The 13993-nt window shown below is 37.6% G+C and overlaps 1 protein-coding gene across 2 annotated transcripts; it reads right to left on the reverse strand.

Annotated features, from left to right (window-relative positions):
- Positions 1 to 1709: 1709 nt before the first annotated feature.
- LOC138376249 (zinc finger protein 98-like) lies at positions 1710 to 13629 on the reverse strand. Of its 2 annotated transcripts, XM_069460381.1 has the most exons (5): positions 13518 to 13629; positions 12921 to 13016; positions 3038 to 3334; positions 2486 to 2869; positions 1710 to 2401 (listed from the first exon to the last, which is right to left on the reverse strand). In XM_069460381.1, exons 1-5 carry the CDS (start codon positions 13627 to 13629, stop codon positions 1710 to 1712), a joined length of 1581 nt encoding a protein of 526 aa, XP_069316482.1. The 2 variants fall into 2 exon arrangements, with proteins under 2 accessions (XP_069316482.1, XP_069316483.1); XM_069460382.1 differs by having other exon boundaries at positions 1710 to 2732; positions 3057 to 3334.
- Between the last annotated feature and the right edge of the window lie 364 nt (positions 13630 to 13993).

Raw genomic sequence — 13993 nt, forward strand, 5'->3', positions numbered from 1 at the left:
ACCTGTTTTATTCCAATATTTTTCTTTTCTTCTCAAACTAGGTACACACACAAACACAATTACTTCCTCCATCATTCTGCACCTAATGTTTATCTATAGAGTCTATATGGAATTTTCAGGCCAGGGAGGTTGCACATTCAAAGAAAAATGTACAATGAAAATTTGTAAATAGTAATCCATTATTCAGCAATGTATGGCCTCTGATTATACTCCTATATAGTCTCATTATAACCATTTTAATGGCCCTTTATAGTTGCAAAAAGAAGAAAAAGAATGAAAATATAACCTATGGAAGCAATATTTTTCAAATTCACAGAAGCTTAAAGTCTCTGCAAAAATGCTCCTTAGTAATGTTATGTTCCACTATGTTACCCAATATTATATTGTTTACATTTGTTATCTGGACTTTGAATAAAGTGGACTAGGTAAATCTCAGTGGAAGGTTAAGACTTCATTCAATACACAATATGTAACACATTAAAAATAATTTTGTTTTATTAAAACAAATTGAGATCACACATTGTCTTAGTAACAGCATTTCAAAATCTACTTTGTTCTATTACTTAATATGCAATTGGTAAAACAATTTACTTCTAAAGTTGAAAATGTCCTCAGAAGAATATTACATTAAAAACCTACGACACAAATTACTTAAAACAGTGTTATGGCTGGATCACTAAGAGCCTCTCCACTTAGATTTTCTTACCGAATATTACATCTTCGTGTCTTTAATTTTCCTTGCAAGAGTACAAAAATGGTGCCTACATAATTTAGAAAGTTCTTTCATAGCTCTGATGCAGCAGCAACAGTTGGCCACATCCTTTCACAGAAATAGGAATGAAAGCAGAGAAGCAAGTGATTTGAGTGTTGAACTACATCAATATTTAATTTTTCAAACATCTAAAATCATTTCAATGCAAAATAGCATAATTTGAGTATAATTATAACCCTCCAAAAATCAATCTACTGCTCTTTTTAAGCCTACATACAAATAAATTATCTTTTAATTTTGGATTATTCTTCATAATCAACCCTCTGCTTTAATGTCTGAAAGTGTTAGTGCTTCGGTGCTTTCTACTGTAAATCCTCTCACACTAATTTAGACTTAAGTTATGATTAAATTTTTTCATATTTCTTGTATCTCTAATATATCTTTTCATATTAATGCTGATGTTTTCTAAGGCATATTTTTTGAAGAAAGATTTTTCTGCATTTATTTTATTTGTAGGGGTTCTCTCCAGTCCAAATTCTGTGAAGTTCAATACAGTTTAAACAGTTAGGGGTTTACTCTCCAGTATGAATCCTGTGTACAATAAAGAAGATCTGTGGTATAAGTAAATGTATTGCACCAGTCCTTATACTTCTATTTTCTTTGCCTGTATCAATACCATGGTGCACTCTAAGACTTTTATTTTGTGGAAGGTGTTTCAACAGTCTTTACATTTATACTGCTTTTATCCAGTATGACCCCTGTCATGTCAAGTAATATGTGAACAGTTATTAAAGGATGTGCCACAATGTTTACATTTGTAGGATTTTTCTCAGATATGAATTCTGTCATGTATAGTAACGTAAGAGCACTGGGTAAAGGTTTTGCCACGTCATTCACATTTGTAGGGTTTCTCTCCAGTATGAATTGCCTTATGTGTGGTCAGGGTTGAACACTGGTTAAAAGCTTTGCCACATTCTTCACATTTGTAGGGTTTCTCTCAAGCATGAATTGTCATATGTTTGGTCAGGTTTGAACGCTGGATAAAAGCTTTGCCACATTTTTCACATTTGTAAGGCCTCTCTCCAGTATGAATTCTTTTATGTGTGGTCAGGGTTGACCACCGGTTAAAAGCTTTGCCACATTCTTCACATTTGTAGGATTTCTCTCCAGTATGAATTCTCTTATGTTTGGTAAGTATTGAACACCAGTTAAAGGCTTTGCCACATTCCTTACATTTGTAGGGTTTCTCTCCAGTATGAATTCTCTTATGTGTGGTCAGGAGTGAACGGTGGCTAAAAGCTTTGCCACATTCTTCACATTTGTAAGGTTTCTCTCCTGCATGAATTCTCTTATGCGTGGTCAGGTTTGAACGCTGGATAAAAGCTTTGCCACATTCTTCACATTTGTATGATTTCTCACCAGTATGAATTCTCTTATGTTTGGTAAGTATTGAACACCAGTTAAAGGCTTTGCCACATTCTTCACATTTGTAGGGTTTCTCTCCAGTATGAATTCTCTTATGTGTGGTCAGGAGTGAACGGTTGACAAAAGCTTTGCCACATTCTTCACATTTGTAAGGTTTCTCTCCAGTATGAATTCTCTTATGTGTGGTCAAGTGTGAACGCTGGATAAAAGCTTTGCCACATTCTTCACATTTGTAGGGTTTCTCTCCAGTATGAATTCTCTTATGTGTAGTCAGGAGTGAACGGTGGATAAAAGCTTTGCCACATTCTTCACATTTGTAAGGTTTGTCTCCGCCATGAATTCTCTTATGTGCGGTCAGGTGTGAATGCTGGATAAAAGCTTTGCCACATTCTTCACATTTGTAGGGTTTCTTTCCCGTATGAATTCTTTTATGTGTGGTCAGGTTTGAATGCTGGTTAAAAGCTTTCCCACATTCTTCACATTTGTAGGGTTTCCCTCCAGTATGAATTCTCTTATGTTTGGTAAGTATGGAACACCAGTTAAAGGCTTTGCCACATTCTTCACATTTGTAGGGTTTCTCTCCAGTATGAATTCTCTTATGTATCTTAAGGTATGAAGACCGCTTAAAAGCTTTGCCACATTCTTGACACTTGTAGGGTTTCTCTTCAGTGTGAATTGTCTTATGTTTCGTCAGGGGTGAACAGTGGATACAAGCTTTGCCACATTCTTCACCTTTGTAGGGATTCCCTCCAGCATGACTTGACTTATGATTAGTATGGCTTGGGCAAGATTTGAACAGTTTGCCACATTCTAGATGTTTGTAATGTTTCACTCTAGTATGAATTCTTTTATATTCAGTAAAATGTGAACATTTGTTAATGGCATCGCCACATTCTTTACATTTGAAAGTTTTCTCTACAGTATGTCTCATCTTATGTCTATTTTGTTTTGATAATTTTCTGAAGACTTTCAAACATTTATTACACTTGGTGACTTTGCAATGGCCAGCTGTGGAAAATTGGTTACATCCATTATGACATTCTTCCTGCACCTGGCACGCACCCACAATATCCCAGTCTTTCCTTAAGCTTAAATTATGAAGTCCAGAGCCTTCATAATTTCTCAGCAGCACTTTTTGGAATGAATCTTTCAGGCTTTTCCCTGGCAAATGGTCTTGGGTGTAATGAGAAGACACAGCTGAAAGAAATAAAAATAACAAATTATCCCACTTGTTTTTTTCCAGCCTTACATGAACATCTATTACAAATCTAGCATATAAAATTATAGCAAGCACATTATCAAGATAGCATAGTAAACTACCACAGGCCCTAATACAGTTACAGCTACATAACATTAACAAAAATATACTGACCAAATTGCTTCTGTGTGAATTTTAAAACCAATTAAATGTTTGCAGCATCCTGGGAGAGCACAATACCAAAAGCCACATAGAAGAGGAAGAAAAGTTTGTTACATTTACCTACATTGCCCTTCCTAATATTAATATAGCATGGTTTATATGGGTTTAAAAAATCAATTCCTGGATTCTCCCCAAAAAGAGAAAGAGAATGTGGCACATATATATTTGGACTTTTAGGGGCCTTTCCAAAGACTGGTTAGTGTCTCGCATAACACAGAATGCTGAACATAATTGTGATGTGCTTTGGAAGGTAGACTGGGTTTGCTGCAAACAAAGGTAAATGACTGTTATGGCAGCAGAGAGACTTCAGTACAACTGGCATACAATAGGTGTAGCAAATGATTACAGGGCCTTAAGAAAAAACATCGAAAAATCACTTTACCTGGAAAATAAACATACAATTCCACAGAATAAACATCCTGAGAATAGATTTGGGAGGCTCCAAGAATCTGTAGCCCAAGCAATTCATATCAGAATCTCCCAGGACAAAGCCATTTTTTAAAGATTGTGACAGATGAATTTTTATTTAATTCCCAAATATCAACCAAAGGTCATAACATACACAAAGTATCAGGATATCCTAGTCCAATAAAACAAACAAAATAAATAATCAGATATTAACTATAAAGAAACAATGATATATAAATTACCTGAGAAAATTAAAAAGCCCCATCTGAATAGTGCACAATGAGTGAAATGAAATCACAGACAACTAAACGAATAGAGCAAAATTAGAACAGCAAAAAAAGTATAAAAGAAAACAAACTGTGGAGCTTAAGAACACAAATAGAAATGACTGAGCAATTCTAAAATGGAAGAAAAAGAACTAAGAAATCAAGAAGCTCAACACACACTTTAACTAGGATAAACAAAAGACCCATTACAAGACATTATAAGTGAAACTTTGAAAGTCACAGAAAAGAGAATCTGAAAAGCTGCAAGACAACAGTGATGTGTCAAGTACAAGCTTGCTTCTATGAGAGAACAAGTGGATTTTTTATCATCAGAAACTTTGCCCTGCAGAAAAAATTGGGTTATAGTCACAGGGCCTAAAGAACAAAAACTGCACAGCACAAATACTTTATCTAGCAAAACTATCCTCCTAAAAGAAGAAAAAATAAAGATTTATCAACATAACCAGATGCTGAAAGAGTCTGTCAGCACTAGATCTCCCTACAAGAAGTGCCAAAGGAAGCCCTTTTCACTGAAAATAAAATGATGCTAGAAAACAACACAAAATTATATAACAATAATTAACTGAAGAGAGGAGAGGGCAAGAGGGCCTACTAGAGACATCACTTGCTGGAGCACCCCGGAGGGAAGAAAGTGTTTTAGATAAAGAAAAGGGAGGAATGGGCACAGCTCATGTGTAGTTTGCAGGAGGTGCCGGAGCCTGCTGCGTACTTCACAGGGGGAAACCGTGAAGCAGAACACGAAAAAGGAAAAAGAAAAAGATGAGAAGAAACTGGTGAGAATCAAACCCAAAGAGGCTCAGAGCCCAGTGAAGGAATAAGGGAGTACGGCGTTTCTCCGTCCTACTCACCTTTGGTAATCAGCGGGCTACTGAGTTGTATGTGAGCTTTTCCACATTTATGAGCATGGGCACTGCTGCAACCACTGAATCGCGTGGAGAACAGGAGTGGCTCTGGAGCTTGGACGTTTCATGCAGGCTGCCTTCCAAGGAGGGTGACTGGAGGAGCCAGGGTCCTGGCTCTATTCCTGGCTCTCTTCCTCCCTCCCCAACCCACTGCAGCTGGGAGGGCAACCACCTTTCATCACCTACAGTGTTCTCCAAACTGGCATTTTTACGGAGAATGGGGCCCATACCTTTATCTTTGGGGACCGGTGGTGGCCCCAGGGGTGCCCAGTCTGGGAGTTCCCTGCCTGTGGTACTCTGTGCAGACACATGCCAGTGAAGAAGATACACAGGATGGATCCTGTGCCCCCACAACTTCAGTGAATTCCCAGGGGGCACAATGGAGAGATTTGAGAGAGTAACTTGGTAGGCAAGGGAGCCCACATGGGAAGAAATGATGCGAGAGTATAGCGGGGATTTGAGCCACAGAAATCTGGTGAAATGCCCGGATCCCCACAGGAAAGTCACGCTGTCAGACTAGAGTGGATCCCCGGCATAAAGTTCCCAGCCTGTGGTCCCACTGTGGCTGAGTGCAGCAGGTTTCTGTGCCCATTTGCAAACAGACACTGGAGGGAGCCCCTCAGGGCTGGGGTAATGAGACAGGGGCGGAGCTCACTCCAAGAGCCAGTTGGTGAACTACAGACAGCCCCTCCCCCATAAGCAGTCTTTTTAGATTTGATAGATCTCTTTGACCCCTGTCCCAGTGGCCTTTCCCAGGGCCCTGGGATAGGACTTTGAGTCCTGCCAAGACTTTGCAGAGCCTTCCAGGCTTGCTCAACCTAACCCCACCCAGCCTCACTCTCCCACTCTCCTCTCTTGTGGTGGAGAGTAAGCAGTCCCCTGGGGACCGAAGGCCCCTCCCACTGTCTGGGATACTCAAATGCTTCTCCTAAGGGGCTGAAGCCTATTCCAGGCACAAAATAACCCCTCTGCACTTGGCTCTTTCCTGCAAGCATCAACCACTGACAGGGAGAATGACCATATAGCCCATTACAGCACCTACTGACTCAATCCAACAAGGTGTAGCTGACTCTTATAAGCACCACCCAACTCAGAGCCTAATCCAGGGGTCCCAATACAATTCACACTACTGGGAAGAGGAGAAGACAGCAGAATTGAAGTAGCACTGCTTTTTAGGAGAGGAATCAAAGTTCCAGGCAGCTTGAACTCTGAGGAGTCTCCCCGCCTCCACTGAAGATCTCTGGGCTCACTGGGGAGCTGCTCAGAATCCATGCAGAGACATTGCACACGAGAGCAGGGGATGATGGCATGGAGGCAGAGATAAAGGAATCCTTACACACTGTTGGTGGGACTGCAAATTAGTACAACCTCTATGGAAAACAGTATGGAGATTTCTCAAAGAACTAAATGTAGACCTACTATTTCATACCACAATGCCACTACTAGGTTTCAACCCAAAGCAAGAGAAGTCTTTCTATCAAAAAGACACCTGCTCTCAAATACTTATTTCAGCACGATTCACAATAGCAAAGATGTGGAATCAACCCAAGTGCCCACCAATTTATGATTGGATTAATAAAATGTGGTATATTTATACCATGGAGTACTAGACAGCTGTAAAAAAGGTGAATTAATGCCTTTTGCAATCCTTTACATGTACCTTGGGACAATTATCCTAAGTAAAGTATCTCCAGATTGGAAAAATACTACATGTACTCATTATTAAATTGGAACTGATGAGCACACATGTGCACAGAGGAAAGTAAAACTTGCTGGAAATCAAGCAGGGGGCAGGGGGAAGAAGGAGAGAAACAAAAACCTGCCTGATGGGTAAAATGAACAGTATTTGGGTGATGGGCACACCTGTAGTCATGACTGAAGCATTACAAAAGTGATTCATATAACCAAAAGTATTTGTATCCCCTTAATATTCTGAAATAAAAGAAACCCTGTCTGGGAAAGAGATGCAATTACATCTAAATAAAGTTCTGCAGTATTAGAATAATGGTGCAGAAAATGGTCTTAATCATGCTTCAAAGTTTATAAGATAAAAGCACAAAAATGATCAGAAACATCTGTTCGGCCGGGCGCAGTGCCTCACACCTGTAATCCTAGCACTCTGGAAGGCTGAGGCAGGAGGATCGCTCAAGGTCAGGAGTTCAAGACCAGCTGAGTGAGAGCGAGACGTCTCTACTAAAAATAAAAAGAAATGATCTGGAGAGCTAAAAATATATAGAAAACAAAGTTACCCGGGCATGGTGGCTCATGCCTGTAGTCCCAGCTGTTTGGGAGGCTGAGACAGTAGCAGTGCTTAAGCCCAGGAGTTTGAGGTTGCTGTTAGCTAGGCTGATGCCACAGCACTCTAGCCCAGGCAACAGAGTGAGACTCTGTCTCAAAAAAAAAAAAAAAGAAAGAAAGAAAAGAAACATCTGTTAAATCTGTTAATGGATATACAGTATAAGAAGATACAATTAGAGATATCAATAACATCAATTTTAAGGCAAATATAATGAAGAAGAATTTTTATATACAAGTAAAGAAGAGTTGTTACTTACAAGTTTAAAGTATATTGTTGTAACTGTAAGAGCTCTTATGTAATCCGCATGGTAACCAAAATAAAATGCCTATAGAGATACATTTTTTAAAAAGGAGGATAAAAGCAAGTCACTACAAAAATCAATGAGACACAAAGGACAGAAAATGAGAAAAACAAGGACAAAATACCTGCAAGAATCAAAGAAAACAATTAATAAAATGGCAATAGTAACCACTTCCCATTCAAACAGTTATTTAAATATTTATAGACTGAAATCCCCAATCAAAAGAAAAAAATTGAGTAAAGGGGTTTAAGGAAATTCAAAAAGCAAGATCCAGCTATATTCTCTTTATAACAGATTCACATTAGATCTAATGAAAAAAAATGGACTCAAAGTGGCAGGATGGAAAAACACACTCCACGCAATGGTTAAGCAAATGAGAGCAGGAGAGTCACAATCATATTAGGCAAAATACATTTTGAGTCAAAAGCTGTCCTATTTCATAAAACACACTATGCCAAAACTGTCACAAGACAGAGAAAGACACTAAATAGTAATACAAGGGTTCATTCACTGGAAACCTATAATTTATATATATAAAAAATATTTTTATATTTGGTATCCTAGATCCCAAAGCTCTTATAAAGGCACTTAGAGTGTGACATATATTTTATATATAAAACTGTTATACACACACACATATTATAAATCAGGGTTCCCAAATATATAAATGTATAGGTAAAAAAATGTACATAATTTTTTATAGACATATGGCTGATTTGTATTTTAATTAAACCAGACATTGATAAAGTGTACATAAGTTGCAATTTCAACCAAACTTATAATGTGTAGGTAAAATAAAACACACAATAAACTTATGTGAAAGGACATAACTTAAAAAAGAAATGCAGTAATATGTCATTGCAAAGCAAGAAATGTTTAGACATAACATTTGATATAGAACAAAATAGAAAGTGAGACTGTATAGAGAGAGTGACATTAACAACTTGGTGGAATAGGAAGTCTCGTACTTTTCTGTCTTCCCACAGCAACTAAAATTTGGCAGCCATCCATGGACAAAAGTGACTTTATAAAAGCCAGGCATAGTAGCTCAAACATGTAATTCCAGCTACTCAGAGGCTGAGGAAATAGGATCACTTGAGTCCAGCAGTTTGAGACCAGCCTGGGTGATATTAGGAGACCCCCATCTCAAAATCTAAGTGCTTTTATAAAAGCTTTGAGATCCAGGAAGGAGGTTATAAAATAATACTAAAGCCCATGACCAAAGAGGGTCATTTTGAGAAGGCAGGCCCTCATTCAGGTGGTAAACTTGGGAACCCCTGGTCTTGGATACAGACCAAGAAATGGCTCACTCCACTTGGTACCACTGAGAATTCTGAAGTGACTCTGTAAGCAACTCCAGCTCCTCCCAGCCATGGTCTAGGAATGGTCCTCCCTCTCCAGAGGCCTGCAGGGAATGTCCATTTGTGTCCATGGAGGCAGGCCTACAGACCTTGGGACTCACTGTGGTCTCTGAAGCAGCTGTAACTCAGTTCCAGTTCTCTCAGCCACAGTGCATGGCCAGTGCTGCACACCTAGGGACCAACACCGTGCTCTGGGAAAAACCTCTCACGTATTCAGTGGGAGCCACACCCATACATATACTTGACACCCTCCCCACCATATGCAGACCCAACTGCAACTTCCTGCCCTACAGATCAAAGTCCTGAGGGCAATCCAGTCTGCCTAGGAACAAGACAGAATTGACAACTGTCCAAGCCCCCTAGTAACAGACCCACTAAAAGGAAGCATCAAAGCTGACCGAGAAGCAGCCTTGTAAGCCAGCTAGAACCCCTATTTGCAATTCCAGAGGATAACCATCAAGCTGTGGACCCCAAAAGGAAAGATCTTTACCTGCTGAAATTATGAAAACTGAATGACATATTTGCTCCTTCAAATGCAGAGACACAAATGCAAGGCTGTATTGTACGTACTTTCAGTCTTTCTACTTTATCATAACATTGGAAGTCTTAGGCAAAAATATTGGGAAATAAATTTTTTAAAGCCATCAAATAGAAAAGAAAAAAATCACTATTTATAGATGACATGATCTTATATATAGACAACCCTAAAGAGTACAAAAAAAAACCTGTTTAAAACTAAAAAATTCACTGAGTAAATGAGGAGAATATTAAATTAACATGCAAATGTCACTTGTGTTTTCATACAGTAACAAACTATCCAATAAAAAAGAAAATAGTCTTATTTATAGTAGCATCAAAATAATAAACATTTTAGCACTAAATTTAACTAAAAAGGTGAAAGAGATTTACACTGAAAAATATAAATTGGTGATGAAAGAAATTGAAGACACAAATAAATGTGAAGATTTCACAGGTCTATATACTAGCAGAATAAATACTGTTAAAATGTCATGTTATGCGATGTCACCTAAAGATTCAATGGACTACTTATCAAAATTTCAATGGCATTTTTTCACAGTAATAAAAACCACAATCCTAAAATTTTTATGGAACTACAATATATTTTTAGTAGCCAATGTAATACTGAGGAAGAAGAAAGCTGGAGGCCTCATACTTCCTGATTTCAAACTAATTTCCAAACTACAGTAATAAAAACAGACTAGAACATGCATAAGAAAATGAGCAAAAAACCAATGGAACAAAACAGAGGGCCCAGAAAAAAATCCATGCATGCAAAGTCAACTCATCTTTGACAGGGGCACCAAGAGCACATACTGCAGAAATGATAGTCTCACCAATACTTCAATACTTGGTGCTGGAAAACCTGGATACTCACAAGAAAACAATACACTGACACCATTTCTTGTATACCATACCCAAAAATTAATTCAAAATATAGACTTATGTAAAGCACAAATCCTTAAAAATCATAAAAGAAACATATGGAAAACCTCCTTGATAATGACCTTGACAAAGAATTTTTTGAATACAACATTAAACATGTGACAATGAAAGTAAATATAAATAAGTTGGACTGCACTAAACTAAAAAAGCTTTTGTACAGCAAAGAAGACAATGAAACAAGGAAACATAAAGGTTGGGAGAAAATGGTTGCGAACCATATGTCTGACAAGAGACAAAAACAGTAATAATGATAATAACCCAATTGAAAAATAGGAGAAAGACTGAAAAGATCTTTTCCCAACAAAGACATATAAATGGCCATACGTATATGAAAAGATGTTCAACATCACTAATCATTAGGCACTTAATACCACTTCATACATGTTAATATCACTAATATCAAAGAGTAGATAACAAATTTTGACAAGCATGTGAAGAAAAAGAAATCCTTTATACTGTTGGTGAGTTGTAAATTGGTGGAGTCATTATGAAAACCTGTATGGAGGTGCTACTCAAAATGAAAAATTAGAATTGCCATACAATCCAGCAATCCCACTTCTGTATATATAACCAAAGGAACGAAAATCAGTATCTTTCACTGGGTGTGGTTGCTCATGTCTGTAACCATAGCACTCTGGGAGGCTAAAGTGGGAGGATCGCTTGAGCTCAGGATACCAGCCTGAGCAAGAGTAAGACCCCATCTCTACTACAAATAGAAAAAATTATCTGGCCAACTAAAAATAGAAAAAATTAGCCCAACGTGCTGGTATGTGCCTGTAGTCCCAGCTACTTGGGAGGCTGAGCCAGGAGGATCGCTTGAGCCAGGAGTTTGAGGTTGCTGGGAGCTAGGCTGATGCCACAGCACTCTAGCCCAGGAATCAGAGTGAGACTCTAAAAAAAAAAAAAAAAAAATCAGCATCTTTAAGAAATATCTGTACCCCTATGTTCTTTGCAATATTATTCACAATTGACAAGATATGAAAACACGCTGTTTGTAAAATTCTGAATGGATAAAGTATGGTATATATACACAGTATATGTATATATTTTACTGAATACTATTTAGCCACAAAAAATTTTATTCAGCCATTTCATCAAACACAGATGGTCCTGAAGGACATTATGCTAACTGAAATAAGCCAGGCACAGAAAGACAAATACTGTGTGATCTCACTTATATAGGGAAGGTAAAAAGTTTGAAGTAGAGAATACAAATATGGTTTCCAGGGCCTATGGTGGGGAAAATAGATGTTCAAAGGGTACAAACTTTTAGTTATCTGATGAATACATTTTGGAGACATAATGTATAGCACCATGACTATAGTTAATAATAACTTGCATCCTGAAATTTGCAAAGACAGGAGACCTTAAGTATTCTCAATACAAAAAAAAAAAAGAAAGGTGATTTTGAGGTGTTAGGTATATTCATTAACTTGATTTTATCAATCATTTCACAATGTATACAAATGTCAAATAATTAATATAACTTTTATTTGTAAAAAAAAGTGTTACACACCCACACACGTGTGTGTGTGTGTGTGTATAGATGGGACAGTTCCAGTTAACTTCAAACTAAGAGAAAACTATAAAATGACAATTATTAAAAAATAAAGTAAAAAGTGGGAACTTAATACATGTTCAGCAATGTTCTAAGCTTCCCGAAGACATACTATATTTAAGAAATGTAGAAAAAAGATAACTTAAGCTATACTAAAGTTGAGGAATTTGGGCATATAGAATTTAAATTATTTATCATAGTTGATGCAAAAACAGAAGTTTGAAGTAAAATAACATTCAATGTCCTATATTTAGAGAGTTCTGATAAATTACTGAGTATGAATTTCCTGTAAAATTACATTTAAAACCTCCATAGGGTAGGAAACCATAAAGCAGAAAACATACCACATCTGTTTGTGGTGTCCCTGGGATACCTGAACCAAGTGCTAATGTCACAACTTCACTCACACATTTCAGATATGATGCAAAAGGAAAATGAAAAAATTGTTTCACAGAGGCTTCCTCAAAAATACACAGATATTACCATGTCCTGAAAGGCAATAGCACAGGACTCAGATCCTGCTGTCCCTTGTAAGCCACGAACAGAACTTTGATTCTCACTGTAACCTTCAAGGGAGATCACTGACGGGGAATTAGTGCTTAGACAATTAAAAAACAAAGAAAAGACATGCCCTTATGTGAGACCCAGGGAAAGAAACCCAGGCTTCTTAGAAATCATTTTCATTGAAGCACAGCTTCCCAAACCCCATTTTAACGTCTGGCTTCCTCCTTAAATTCTGGACCTCTCTCACCTGTGTCATCTGCTTCATTCACTCCCACCTACCTGGGTACTTGGCTACTGCAATGTAGTTAGTCGCCTTCCAAGGTTCATTTCCTTGCTCCAGACAGGTGATCAGGTCTGGTTTAGAGACAGCAAGACCTATTTTATTAGAAAAAATTCACATGACTCTTACTGGGGTTCTCCAATTACCAACCTAGTACTGTGCTGAGTAGAGAAAAGAGAACATATAGAAAATTCTAGAAAAATAATCCTCATATACTCTTTCCTGACAGAAACTTTAGAATACTTAGAAAGCATTTAACATTTGTGGGTTCTTAGCTCCACTGCCCAGTACCACTGAATCAAAAATTGGTAGTGGAAATTGCATTTCAAGGTATGGGCAACATATTTTATGCCACTACATTTCTGCAATTACTACTAATGTAGAGTGATACAGATTTGCAGCTCAAAAAGATGTAGGATTAACGTTAAGATAAAACACTTTGAATATTTTCTTTTCTATATCAAAAGTCCCCAAGCTTTTCTTGGAAACAAGGATCAGAAACTCATTCATGCACAACAGAAACTACCAGAAAATAATTTACAAAAATATGAAATTATTAGTGTGGAATGGGAATGGTGTATTGAAGTTCTCCTCACCTAGGGAGACCAGGTTTGTGTAGTTCTCTAACATCACATCCCTATACAAATTCTGCTGAACAGGGTCCAGGCATTCCCACTCCTCCAGAGAGAATTCTATGGCCACATCCATGAATGTCAACAGTGCCTGGAAAAAAAAAAACAACAACACATACTTACGAAGGAGCCATGGGCAGAGATAATTTCAGTCCTGGTGAAATGAGAGAGTAAAGAGAACTGGTTCTGACTTATACACGTGACTGGAATTACCCAAAAAGATAATTTTAACAAAAAAGTATTTCCTAATGTATTGTGTAAGTCTGGGGAAAGAGGACAGTATAACATCCACAAAAACAGTGCAGATACTATATTTTTTAGATAACGCAGCATAAAATAAGGCCACCCAAACAGCCATGGACATTTTTGAGTGCTTTATTTACATCATACATGATTAAGTTGTGTATATTTCTCTGATGGAAAAGTCATGGTGGGTTAGA

Source organism: Eulemur rufifrons, chromosome 28 (assembly GCF_041146395.1).
Source record: "Eulemur rufifrons isolate Redbay chromosome 28, OSU_ERuf_1, whole genome shotgun sequence".
Lineage (NCBI taxonomy): Eukaryota > Metazoa > Chordata > Mammalia > Primates > Lemuridae > Eulemur > Eulemur rufifrons.